Source organism: Dermacentor variabilis, chromosome 7 (genome assembly GCF_050947875.1).
Source record: "Dermacentor variabilis isolate Ectoservices chromosome 7, ASM5094787v1, whole genome shotgun sequence".
NCBI lineage: Eukaryota > Metazoa > Arthropoda > Arachnida > Ixodida > Ixodidae > Dermacentor > Dermacentor variabilis.
In genome coordinates, this window is record NC_134574.1 from 47,468,143 (window position 1) to 47,481,409 (window position 13,267).

Sequence of the window (13,267 nt, forward strand, 5' to 3'; positions counted from 1 at the left end):
GCAACCATAAAGATGTGCATGTGTAGTGTTGTTTTCTCCCTTTGTGTAAGTCGGAGTTAAATTTATTTCGGAATTTATTGTACCCTAAACAATCTTGTTTCTTAGTTCGAAGAAACACCGCCAGAAGGTATAGCTGCTATCGAATTCTTTAAAGTAGTTTTTATTCAACTTTTTTTTCGAAACCCATGGCTTTCATAATTTTAACGCGAAAGACCTACGGCTCCATGGTTACAAAAAATAAGATGTCAGCGTTGGAAGTGGCTTGGCGAAAAATCTTTCTGATACCAGAACCATGCAAGCCATCCAAGTGGCGCAGAGGCGTTAGTGGACTAATTGAATTCTTCAAAGTAGCATGGACCAGAAAAATTGTAAAGTACAATCTAAACACAATCTACAGGCAGCATTGCGTCTGTCTAAAGCTTTAGCATACTAGAAAACTTAATTTTCTCGCGGAAATTTAGGCACAAACCCCTTTTCCCGCATGTCCACCACTCATAGGGTGGCCATGGCTTCCAAATTTGTGTGCTCCAGCACGCGCCTACATGTACGCGAATCTCGGAGGCCACAGAAAGGCGCGCCCATTTCTTTGAAACACTTTCAGATGGCCCTCACCTCCGCCACTGCACGTACCATTTCTACCAGAAAGCTCGCCTTCGTGCATAACGTTCGCTGCCAGCATTTCCCGGTACACATAACGGTTACAAAATCTGCAGTTGCAGGGAAGCCTGAGAAGCAGCCGGCGATCTTATAAAGCTATCGCATTCACTCTTAAAGACGAAGCTTAAGCGTTCTCCCAGTTTTTCGTTTGGGTCGGCACGTAATCAAAGAAAAAACGATTCGAAGTACCGAGTCCGAATTTACGGAAGAACAAAGCATAGGCTTCCTTCTAGTAAGTTCCATCAAAAAAATTCACCAAGTCAGTAGTCGCCAGCGACCCACAAAAAGCCTGCATATTCGTATTGTTCAATGTTCTGTGCTACTTTATAGGCTATTTTTTTTTAGATTTAGCCATACTCACATCTTTCTTAGTAGACATGAAAATGCTGGCAAGTAGTCATTTAGATAAGCGGAAAAGACATTTATTTATTATACGTAATACTCTAAAGCTCACAAAAACAGGACATTACTTCACGGGACATTATATCATCGACAACATATTTTTCACAACTGGTAATGTAAATATTCTCCAGTGTAAGAACAATATTGTTTATTCTAGTCGGTAGGCGTTTAATGTTATCACAGAGATAAGCATTTACCAAGTCAATTATTTCTGCTTTGTAACTGTATTCTAAAAAAAGAAATCAATGTCGAAGTCGCCCTGTGCAATAATAGATGTGTGAATAGAATCAGCAAAGCCAAGCTTTTCAATATCGTGTAGAAAAGCAGAAATATTACTCGATGGGAAAAGGTACGTCACGCACAAATAACACCCAACATTATGCATCGAACATAACGCGTAACATCACAATAATGGCCAAGGCATGGCACATACAGAGCAAAATCTAGTAAATAATCCCAGCTTTTTCATTTTCGTTATGGACTGACACACAGCGGCAACGGAGTGTAACAGTCACGTCACTAGAAGCAGTGAACCAGCCTTCGCTAAAGGCGACAACAGAAAAAGCATGGCTGAAAAATATGAACATCATTCCGCATCTTCAGAGTTATTACATATACATCTAACGTTAAGTAGAAAAGGAAATAGTTTATCTTTTATAGCTGCAGAGCACGCGCACAAAAACGAACAAACGTCTTAGACTGAAGGTTAATATTGTGGCAGCTCTCAGACATTTTTGAAACACTCAACTATGCTTATATCTCGCTAAAATATTAGCCAGTTCATCGTTGGATGCCATCCTAGTGAAGGGTAGTTCATGCCTTTCTTTAAGAAACAGCCTTCCATTCTTGAACCACGTGAACTGGTAGCTGTTTTCCTTATGTTTATCTACAGACTCGAAGTACAGATTCATATTGGCCGCAGTAATGTTTTCTCGCAAGTACACATTCACGCTCCTTAGAGGCGAAATAGCTTTTTTTTGTAATCCATTGAGCTGAACTACAAAGAAAAGAAAAGCGGAAGAGCAGGAATGTTATGATATTTGCAAGCCAGCCAATGTCTAGCTTTACTGTTTTGCTGTGACAGTTGGGACCTCGTGCATTGCAGCATGCTCGGTACTTTAATCCGGCTAATTTTTATTTCCTGCAAGTCTGACTAACATAACTTTGAGATTTAATGTTACGTACCTTGATTCGGCACTTTCGGAAGACAACAAGCTCTTTCAAATTTCGCTTTCGATTCACACTACTGTAAATGAGCTTCTCATAACCATTGCTGCCTCCAAGATACGTTTCATTCAATAAGTTGACCAATGAAAATCCCGATAAAAAACATTTAATCTGAACAGTAAAGCCGCATACACTGCATTTCAATTGAGACTTTCTGCCATTCAAGTCGGAATCAAGTTGCCCACCTAATAAGGCACCTTATTGAAAATACGGAGATGCAGATTGCACACAATATTTTTGCACGGGTTTCTCTGCTCCATACACCTTATTACATAATTTTCGAGATTCCGTCTGAAAATCGCAGACAAATTTATTAAAGGATTAATAGCCAAATATGGTATTTTCAGCGATAGGGCAAGTAGTTCATTTGATGAAGACGAAAGCCTTTGCAGCGCTGGGAACAAAGCCTTGGGACGTGCACTTTCCGCCATGTAAGATGCACTCAATCTGGAGCAACGAGTACATGCAATGCATGGCCAGGCATCTCTCGCCAACCTCGTGGCATCAGTGCTGCACAAATCCCATGGGCAGTGGCAACAGAGCTGTCGTGGACCCGAGGCTAAGGTAAGAAGTGTGGTTACATAGTTATTCATTGTCATCATAATCAACGCCAAAGCCAGGCGTCCAACACTGGTAAATGGCTTGCACCAACGGCTTCCGATAACCATGGTACCAGCGTTCTCGGAAAACCGGGGTATACCTTCAGATACATTCCACGCATGCAGATTTCCTATCGCTTCCCTTTACCTAAGCCTCTGCCGACTTTGAATGCTTTGCTGTCATTTCGCACATATTCCCATGTTTTACGAAAAGGCAATAACAAGGGAAAAAGAGAGAGGTCAGTCAGGCTTTCCACGAGCATGACTTGCCTCCCCTATACGCACAACTATATCTGCTGAACCAACTTAGTTCCTCCCAGCTTTACCTAGAATATCAAACACTCGTGCTTGAACACTAATCTATACGGCCCCACTTGGCTGTGTAATGAAGTCAAACACGTAAGTTTTCTGTCCAATTCCTCATGGCACGGCTCTTACATGAGTCGCGCTTTGTCATCCTACCAATTTGGGCTCAAAGGGTAATTACTAGGAGAACGAACGGGTAATATAGCCAAATTGCACGTGTATGAACCAGCTGCAACTATTAATATGAAAATGGCTACCATGTAAGCTCCTACCTACACCTAAAAGAGGTTACTTCTGATTCTAATAGTAAAATTTATTCTCAGCTTCACGGCATTATTTTACGTGATTGTTCTTTGGTGTTCACCAAATGATGGCATCGGCTCGTTGTGTTGCCAGTGTGTCAGTTGTTGTGAACAAATCATTTAGAGTATGATGGGCGATCGATTTCAAAGCAAAGTACACTGATTTGACTTGCTGCCGAATTGAAGGACGACTTGGGGTAATGAAGGACTGTAACGAATGAAGAGCCCCAGAGAATCTGAAGACCAAAGGACTTATGAAACTACAAACGTAGTGTACAATTACGCAATAGTTATTTTCAGCATTATAATAGCTGTAGTGCTTACCGAGGCTGCGTAAATATAATCGCATAGCTTCGAGCAGGTGTTCTGAACAAAACCATATATGATAACGTATATCGTTGTTTATTGTAGCACGAGGCAGATATGACGCAAGAGCGCCAGGGACATCAAACTATATATCCTGTTACATTTTGGTGGAATAGATAGTCTAAAAGGGGCAACCATGATACGAACAATTTCCTACATTTCAATGGAGTTACTTTGCTTTATTATTTTAAATATTTTACTGATTGGTCTATTTATTGTGCTACTGATGAAATGATCCTGGTGAAATGGGTGCACCGTGTTTGTTGTATTTTGGTACGCCACAGGTTACCACGAGAGGGAGCATTGGTTCAAAAGCAATTTACAAGATATTTTATTTAGGAGGAAGTTTTCATGCTCTCTGGCTGAATACGATATTTCTGAAAGGGAATGGACCCTTAACTTTCCCGCTGTGAACAATCACGATGGCGGCTGTCATGGAATTCGCTTTATTTATGGTGGTCTTATCTCTCGTGCTATATCAATTCTTGTGCCTGTGACAATGCAGAATAGAGAAGCGATCCGCTATACCTAACTTATCGGAGGTAAAACACCGTGTGCAGGCAAAGCAACAGTTTCTCTTTATGATTCTGCGCCAATATTTTTGTAATCCCGACTTTGAGCACGACACACACACACACACACACACACACACACACACACACACACACACACACACACACACACACACATATATATATATATATATATATATATATATATATATATATATATATATATATATATATATATATAAACAGCACGGCGCACGCGTCAATGCCCCAGTTGATTTAATTTTTCTGCACGCATTGGGCGGGCGCTTCAACTACTATAATTGTGTGATACTTACACTAAGCCCCCCGAGAAGCATGTCCGGTCGTTCTTAATGGAGGTGATGTCCCCTTCAGGGATATTCTACACGGATGCGCAAATAATTTTGTGTTCCCTAGCTTCAAGAGAGAAAATGTAACCGCTGCAACTGTACACAGGATCCAAATAGTTATGCTGCTATCCCGCCCGCACTGCACTCGCCTACTGATTAGTTATGAAGCTGAGTGTGTTCGTTGTGGGCGTGAAAGGCTGTGCATACTTGTTTCCTGACAAACTCTTACGTGAAGACCTATCATCTAGAGCTTTCCCTGGAAACGCATGAAGCCTACAGAAGATAAAGTAATTCACAGGGTCTCTTATCTTATCCCTAAGACAATTTGAAAGCTGATGCAATAAAGATGCGATGATGCAAGTGCTGATGCAATAAAGACAGACACGTGACGTGCACATCCCCCTTAATTTGCTTAGTACTTCTCTCAATCCTCCTTCTTATTGGCATATTCCTCCTATTAATTCGGCGCTCTCATCCAATGTCAGGGGTTCGAGTGCCTTAAGTTACTTCGGCTTAATTACCGCCAAATGTCGTGGGTTCGACTTCCACCAAAGGCCGAGTGTTCAACTCCCAGCTATGCTAATGTGCTCGACTCCCCCCAATCATAATGGGTTTGACTGCCTTAACTGCGTCTTAATTAATTCCCAGAGAAAGCGGCGAATGGAACCACCTTCCTGCTCCAATAGTTTGAATCGTCAATGCCAAGGAATTCAAAAAAGCCCGTGTCAACAACTACTAAGGCTACTTCACCGCTAAAATGTGTGTTGTTTTTATACCGCCCACTTCTTTGTGTAATGCTTTGGCCCTGAGCGAAAATAAATGAAATGAAATGAAACGGTGTCTGGATTCACTTCGCCTTCAGTATTACCAAAGTTTGTGGGTTTGACTCCAACTAAAGACGTAGGCTCATAGCCTTTTTTCTACATTTTGTGTCGTCTACGCGTTCTCGCTCAGTCTTTGAAGGTCGACTGACGGATGAGACGTATCGTGGTTTGGCCTTAATAACTGTATTGTACTTATATCGATCGGGATATGCTAAGAGCGCGCTACGATGGCGAGGGTAAACTAAGGGTAAGAATGCAGCACAATGTATGGCGGGAGGACGCGGCATAAGTATGTTGCTCGTATTTAAAAAAACATATTCTACTATACATCAACTAGTATCTCTGATACTAGTGCAGTTCTCTAGTTGTACTAGTTATGAGGTATAGTTATGCAGGTCTCTCCGAAAAAAGCTTGGCCAACTGCACGACGTTGCAATAGCATTGAAGAAGATGAAGGTGTAGACATCGAAGCAGATGGTGCCGTAGAGTGTTCTCACCGAATTGTCACTGCGATATGTTTCTATGACCTGAAATGTGATTAAAATAAAGAAGGCACATTAACCTGCCTTAAGGACGACAATATAGCTGCAGTGTTTTTTGAACTGCCATCGCAGGCGAATGACAAACGCAAATGCGCTGTTGGCCAATGCTTCTCGCGCCGTTTCTGTAGTGTACTAACCGTTATTACAGACGTAACAAAAGCATGGCGGCTGTCTATACGCGCCATATATTCTGGTCTATACGAGATGACGCCTGACCGTCGGGGTGCTTTTAACGCGGCGCAGCAGCACATGCCTAGCGTGCTTGCCATCCCGTCATTCCTTTACCTTTCGAGCGAAACTGTAGTTTATAGAATCCAACAGAAGCTCTTTTATAACTCTGTTAAGAGTGGCACATATGTGTACATTGGCATGCAATCAGAGACCCAAGTTGGTACCAAGGTTGGTTTCGAACCATGTTGCCTCAACTTAGCAACCTGATGCGCTACCCATTTGGCCATGGACTATCCGGTGACACATGAAGGCTGCAAAACGGTTAGATACAAACATATCTACATATAGAGAAACAGATCGCTAGCACCCAGAAAGAGCTTAAAGTACCCTGAGAGTGCTGCACACTTATGCACTTCTTTTTTGAATATGCAACAAGGCTGCCACTGCTTTTGATGCGTTAGCAATATTATGGTACTGCACGTACGTCCAAGGACTATCTATCTGTATGTACATGTATCAATGTTTGTATCTTGCCGCTTTATCGCCTACCGGGGTCGAATGGTTAGCACATATGGTTGCTGTGCTGAGGTAGCGGAATTGGAAAGCACGCATCCGATCAATTTGGGTCACCCAGCATGTGTCAGAGTGTACATACGTAGATATCTTCAACTAAGCTCTTCCACGCCGATATGGGTGACTAGATACGGGACTGGGTAGGCAGCGATGTTCGAAAAAACTTGCTGACGTCGATATGGAACACTGGGTATGTGCTAATCTGTCTGGGCTGCTCTTCAATGAACCTTGTTGATGCGGTCTTGGGTCCCCACGTATGTGCCAGTATGAGTGCGCCGCTCTTCAATACCTCTCCTTGACGTCAAGCTGGGTAACTAGTTATCGGCCACTGGCAGTTAGACGCCCTATAATGAGAAGGAATTGGACATGTCGGCTGGCCATCTGTCAACATCATGACAAACCTCCTTGCGTTTTTTCACGCAGATCCTGCTACTAGGAACGGCAGTACCAGCCGCAGCACCTGACAGATTGTCGCACATAGTCGCACCAAAGCCATCCCCCGGAGCCTGCGCGATCAAGTTGCACTTCGGAGCGTGCGCACTGGTGTCGTCGGACCCCGTCACTGCCAGGATCACTGACGGGACGCCACCGCCCCCCTCGACCTCGGCCTATATAAGAAGACCATCGAGCCATCAACACTTTAGTGGGCATGTCGACTGGCAATATGTCAACATCATGACAAACCCCCTTGCGTTTTTCACGCAGATCCTGCTACTAGGAACGGCAGTACCAGCCGCAGCACCTGACAGATTGTCGCACACAGTCGCACCAAAGCCATCCCCCTGAGCCTGCGCGATCAAGTTGCACTTCGGAGCGTGCGCGCTGGTGTCGTCGGACCACGTCACTGCCAGGATCACTGACGGGACGCCACCGCCCCCCTCAACCTCGGCCTACATAAGAAGACCAGCGAGCCATCAACACTTTAGTGGGCATGTCGGCTGGCCATCTGTCAACATCATGACAAACCCCCTTGCGTTTCAATACGTATTCATCTATCAAATCTAGCAACCGATTTTTGGTCCAGCTGACGTGCCCCAACTGTATTTGTTGCTTTCTGTTGTGTGTACGAAACATTGCACTGTCCTTACTGATGCTCTGTGGAGACATAGAATCTAATGCTGGTGCCGAGCACTGAACAGCTTCTACAACAGCTACTTGACGGTCAAAAAAGCATGCAGCAAAGGTTTGACGCAATAGAGGGAAAACTTAAGGACGTCGAGACGCCTCTGGCTGTAGTGAAATAATTTCGCGGGAAAATGACAGATATGGAAAGGACAATCCAAAATTTGGAAAGAAAGTTAGTTGACACCGAGGACCGAGGTAGAAGGAATAATCTCATCATATTTGGTATTCCTGAAACCACTCGGGAAACGCCTGAACTTCTCGCAGAAAGCGTGGTTGACAATATATTCCGGAACAAACTGGGCTTGCAAGTACTATCTGTCGAAAGAATTCACAGATTGGGAACGAAGAAATCGAATAGACCACGGGCTACGATACTGAAGTTGTTCGACCATCGCGAAAAAATGATGGTGCTCAAGAATTACTTTAAGCTAAAAAGAAGCAGTGTATCGATTTCTGAACATTTTTCAGCTGCAACCAGACAGCTTAGGAAACACCTTTGGGATAACACTGCTGACGCGAGACGTAATGGCAGAAAAGTGAGGTTGCTTCACGATAAAGTTACAATTGACAAAGAATTGTTTGAATGGAACACTGCCGAAATGAAAATCGTCCCTCTTCATAAACACAGAAAAGCGAGTGCACAGCCAAAATGACAAGGACGCTGCACGGAAAGAACACTTTGTTTTGTGAATATAAATGCCCACAGCATTGTCAATAAAACGGTGGACCTTGAAACTATCGTGATCACTCATAACCCGGATATATTAGTTATCACTGAAACTTGGCTGCACCTCGACATTAACGACTCGGAAATTACACCAGTCGGGTATAGAATTTACAGGAAAGATAGGGGCTCTCGCGGCGGTTGTGTAGCAGTTATGTTTCGCGAATCTGTGACTGCCACGAGGTTACCCGATATCGCGGACGTAGAATGTGTTATAGTAAAATTTGTTTCAGGGGAATTCCGCCTTCTGGTTGGGGCATTTTATCACCCACCAAATTCACCCAGTGTTTTCTTTGAGAAACTTAACGAAATCCTGTGTGTACATAGAAACAGTAAGAGCAATTTATTATGAGTCGGAGACTTCAACGTTCCAGATGTCAGCTGGGCAAACGAGTTCCCTGATGCACTTTCTGCTTCCGCTGAGCCTCTCGTTGACATTGTCCTCCTCCATGCTTTAACCCAACTTGTAAAGCTACCAACACGCGTCAATAGAACTACCGCTTCTGTTTTAGATTTATTCCTCGTTAACAATACACTGCTCAAGCGAAACCCGACAGTGCATCTTTTTGAGGGAATATCGGATCATAAAATGACTTGTCTCACCGTCCCAGTTAACGTCGTGCCTGAAAAACAGAGAAAAGATAGGCTAATTCCCTTGTTTAACCAAGCAAGCGACGTCGACATACTAGTTACATTGGATTCTTCATTTTATATATTTCCGTCCCGGTACGAGTCAAGCAACATATCTGTCGACAGCCTGTGGTGTTTTTTGAAAGAAACTGTCTGGCAATGCATGAACAATTTTGTAGCTTGGAAGCGGAGACAGCGATGTACTACGAATCCTTGGATAACAAAAGATATTGTTCGACTGGGAAGAAAAGTAAAAAAAAGCAAGTAGGCAGCACCGGCGACGCCCCTCTACTGATAGTGCCCATAATCTATCTGAACTGCGAACTCGACTAAAGCACGACATCAAGAGGGCAAGGGACTATTATCAATATGTGTCCTTAAAAAGTTTTCTTTCTACATCTCCGGAAAAATTCTGGCGACACCTATCTCCGAAAGAAAGGAACCTATCGCGAGTCTCCCTATTAACGGTACGGCTAGAACTGATAAGAAGGAAATGGCTGATGCACTTAACAACTACTTCTGCTCGGTGTTCACTGACGACGATGGTATCGTTCCACATTTTTTGACGTTTGAAGCAGTACCACCAATTGATGACATCACTATCAGTGAGGAGGGAATACTATCAATTTTACTAAACTAGACGTCAAAAAATCACCCGGAATAGAGAGAATCCCTAACGCTTTCCTACACCGATATGCTGAGTGCTGCGCAAAATTCTTAATAATAATATTTGGGGTTTTACGTGCCAAAACCACTTTCTGATTATGAGGCACGCCGTAGTGGAGGACTCCGGAAATTTTGACCACCTGGGGTTTTTTAACGTGCACCTAAATCTAAGCACACGGGTGTTTTCGCATTTCGGCCCCATCGAAATGCGGCCGCCGTGGCCGGGAGTCGATCCCGCGACCTCGTGCTCAGCAGCCTAACACCATAGCCACTGAGCATCCACGGCGGGTGCAAAATTCTTATGTTTCATATTTAGGAAATCACTGTCACACGCCGAAATTCCCAGTGATTGGAAATGCGCCAGAATAACTCCAATACCCAAAAAAGGTGACACATCCATTGTTACCTCTTATAGGCCGATTTCCCTTCTCTGCACTTGTGCTAAAGTATTCGAACACATTATTTTTAAACATATTTCCAGCTTCATTGAAGATAACTAAATAATCGATAGTCGCCAGCATGGTTTCCGACGAGGAGTTTCTACATAAACGCAACTACTCAAGAGCATTCACATCTTTGCCGCAGCGTTGGATAAATCTGGTCAGGTTTACATCATATACCTCGACTTCGAGAAAGCTTTTGATCGTGTATCGCATCCCAAACTTCTTTTGAAACTAAGACCTCCACTCAAAAACGATTCCCTCCTTGCATGGATCGCCGCATACTTGTCTTTCAGGCAGCAATCACTGTCCATCGACGATGTCAGTTCAGATTCTGCCTGCGTTCATTCAGGTATCCCCCAAGGTTCTGTTCTTGGGCCGTTATTCTTTTTAATCTTCATAAACGACATTGCTCAAGATATACCGGTAAAAAATCCGCTTATTTGCGGACGATTGCATACTATATAACGAAATCCACAGTTCTGACGACCAGGTTTCTCTTAACAAATATTTAGCCCAGATTACAAATTGGTGTACTTCGTGGCAGATGCAAATAAACCACAGCAAAACGGTAGCGATGAGACTTACGCGTAAGATAAATCCACTCACTTTCACTTATAGCATCAGCGGTAACAATCTGTCTGTAGTTTCAAGTTACAAATATTTAGGGGTAACTATTACATCTGATCTTCGATGGAATGATCACATCCCATACATACACAAGAAAGCCATGAGACAACTAGGCCACTTACGGCGAACTCTTCCCAAAGCTTCAAGAGATGTAAAAATTTTGGCCTACAAAACGTATATAAGGCCAACACTCGAATACGCTGCTGCAGTGTGGGATCCGCACACAAATACAAATATAAGGAAACTAGAAAGTATTCAGCGAAAGGCAGCTAGATTCATTTTTAATTCGTTCAGCAGCAAAACATCGCCAACTGCTTTATTAATTTCTGCAAATCTAGAATCCCTACAAACAAGACGGTACCGCGAAAGGCTAAAAACATTCGACATGATATACAATGATAACCTTGGTATCGACAAAAACACGTACTTGAAACCTCTTACGCAGCGTTCCACTCGTTCTTTCCATTCAAAAAAAGTTAGCGAAATTTATTGTAGAACCAACACTTACATGAATTCTTCGTTTCCCCGTACCATCCGTGATTGGAATCGTTTGCCGATAGAAGTAATCGAGAGCTCTTCTGTTGCCGCTTTCACTGCCGCACTTAAAAATGTGAAATGATAGTGTCTTATCACCAATGATCTAGCAACGTTTTATGAAAGCGTCGCACTTATATGCTGCTTTTCTTTATTTTGATGTTTTACAGTTATATTTTCTTTATATTGTGCATCGCATTGACATGTATAACGCATCGAACCAATTACTTTTTTTTCGCTTATTTCCTTCACATTGTCAACTGTTGAGCAACGCACTTGTCTAATATGTCTTGATGTGTGTTCATATATCGGCTATTGCGATGTGATGTGTGTTCATATTTATATACCATTTTACCATTTGACATTATATAATTCAGTGCCGTACTTAACAAACCAGTCACTTTTCTCCAGTTCCATCGTTTGTATGTGCTCTTTTTGTTGTTCAGGTACATTTGTACCGAAGTGTAACCCACTCCTGCTTAAGGCCTGGAATTCAGGCTAGCAGTACTTAATAAATAAATAAAATAAAAACAACATCTGTTAAATTTCTTCTATACTGAACGGAATGAAACCCAGGTCAAAAGGGTTGCTCGAAGACAGCAACCTGACGCGTCTGTAGGCTTGAAACCAAATGCACCGTGCATGAGAGTCACTTTTCAATGAATGCGCTTTACGCCAATGCTTTAGTTAGCTGTGCCGTGAATGCACTTGAAGGCTGCTCTTCAATAAACGTCTCACCAACTTGCGTAACTGAGTATGTGTCCTTCAATGTGAGGCAAGCGAGAGAATAATTATAAGCGTTCGCAGGCGTTAGCGTGCCGCGCTTCAAATCTCGGATGCTACGGGCGCACTTCTGGCCAACGCCACTAGACGGTGCAGCGTGTCCAGAAAAGAGCGCGAGAGAAAAGCCCGTATCTCGCATGACGCGTTCCTCAACGTTCGCGCGCAAAGTTGCCTCATGTATTTGGGATTCCACCCCAGGCCTCACGTCGGCGGCACTAATAAGCCCTTTTTGACGGTCGCGATACGTTGTGTGGCTATGTTGCTTCAGCGCTCACCAGTTCCTCTGAAACAGATGTAAACGATTTTCTTTACAGAGTCCACGGTGGCATCACTGGACTCCGCATAGTGGACGCCTCCGTAATGCCCGATATTGTGACAGGCAATCCGAACGCAGCCGTCTATATGATTGGGGAGAAGGGCGCTGCCATGATTTTGGAGGATAACAAATAAAGCCGGCTGGTCTCACAACGTCTGTTTCAATTCTAAAGTTCTTTTACATTTATTTTTGACATTTTTTCACGACCTTACCAAAACGCATGCTCTTTTAAATCCGCTGGGGCCCTCCAATGGCTGTGGCGTTGCGCTGCTGAGTACGAGGTCGCAGGTTTGATCGTGGTACCGGTTCTCGGACTCATGGCGGGGGGGGGGGGGGAGGGAGACAATGAAAGACCTCATGTGTACGGGGCTTCTATTGCAGGGTAAAAAACCACCGGTAGACAAAATTATTGCAGAGCGCTTCACTATGGCACCCCTCGTAACTGGCTCCATACTTCCAGATGTCACGTCGAGTATGGAGTTATATGTCGCGAAGCTGTGGCCGATAAAAGTTCTGTTAGTGGGTTCAATTTTTTCTAGAGCGCCGATAACTGGTAGCCCGTCACAATAC

The 13,267-nt window shown here is 43.5% G+C and overlaps 1 protein-coding gene across 1 annotated transcript in view; it reads left to right on the forward strand.

The window, feature by feature from the left end:
• LOC142588615 (glucose dehydrogenase [FAD, quinone]-like) overlaps positions 1-12,831 on the forward strand; it is a 76,235-nt gene extending 63,404 nt beyond the window's left edge. The window contains exons 8-9 of the mRNA XM_075700450.1: positions 2,634-2,850; positions 12,696-12,831. Of these exons, the coding sequence (XP_075556565.1) occupies positions 2,634-2,850; positions 12,696-12,831 (353 nt within the window). The remainder of the gene's footprint in view (positions 1-2,633; positions 2,851-12,695) is intronic.
• Positions 12,832-13,267: the final 436 nt, after the last annotated feature.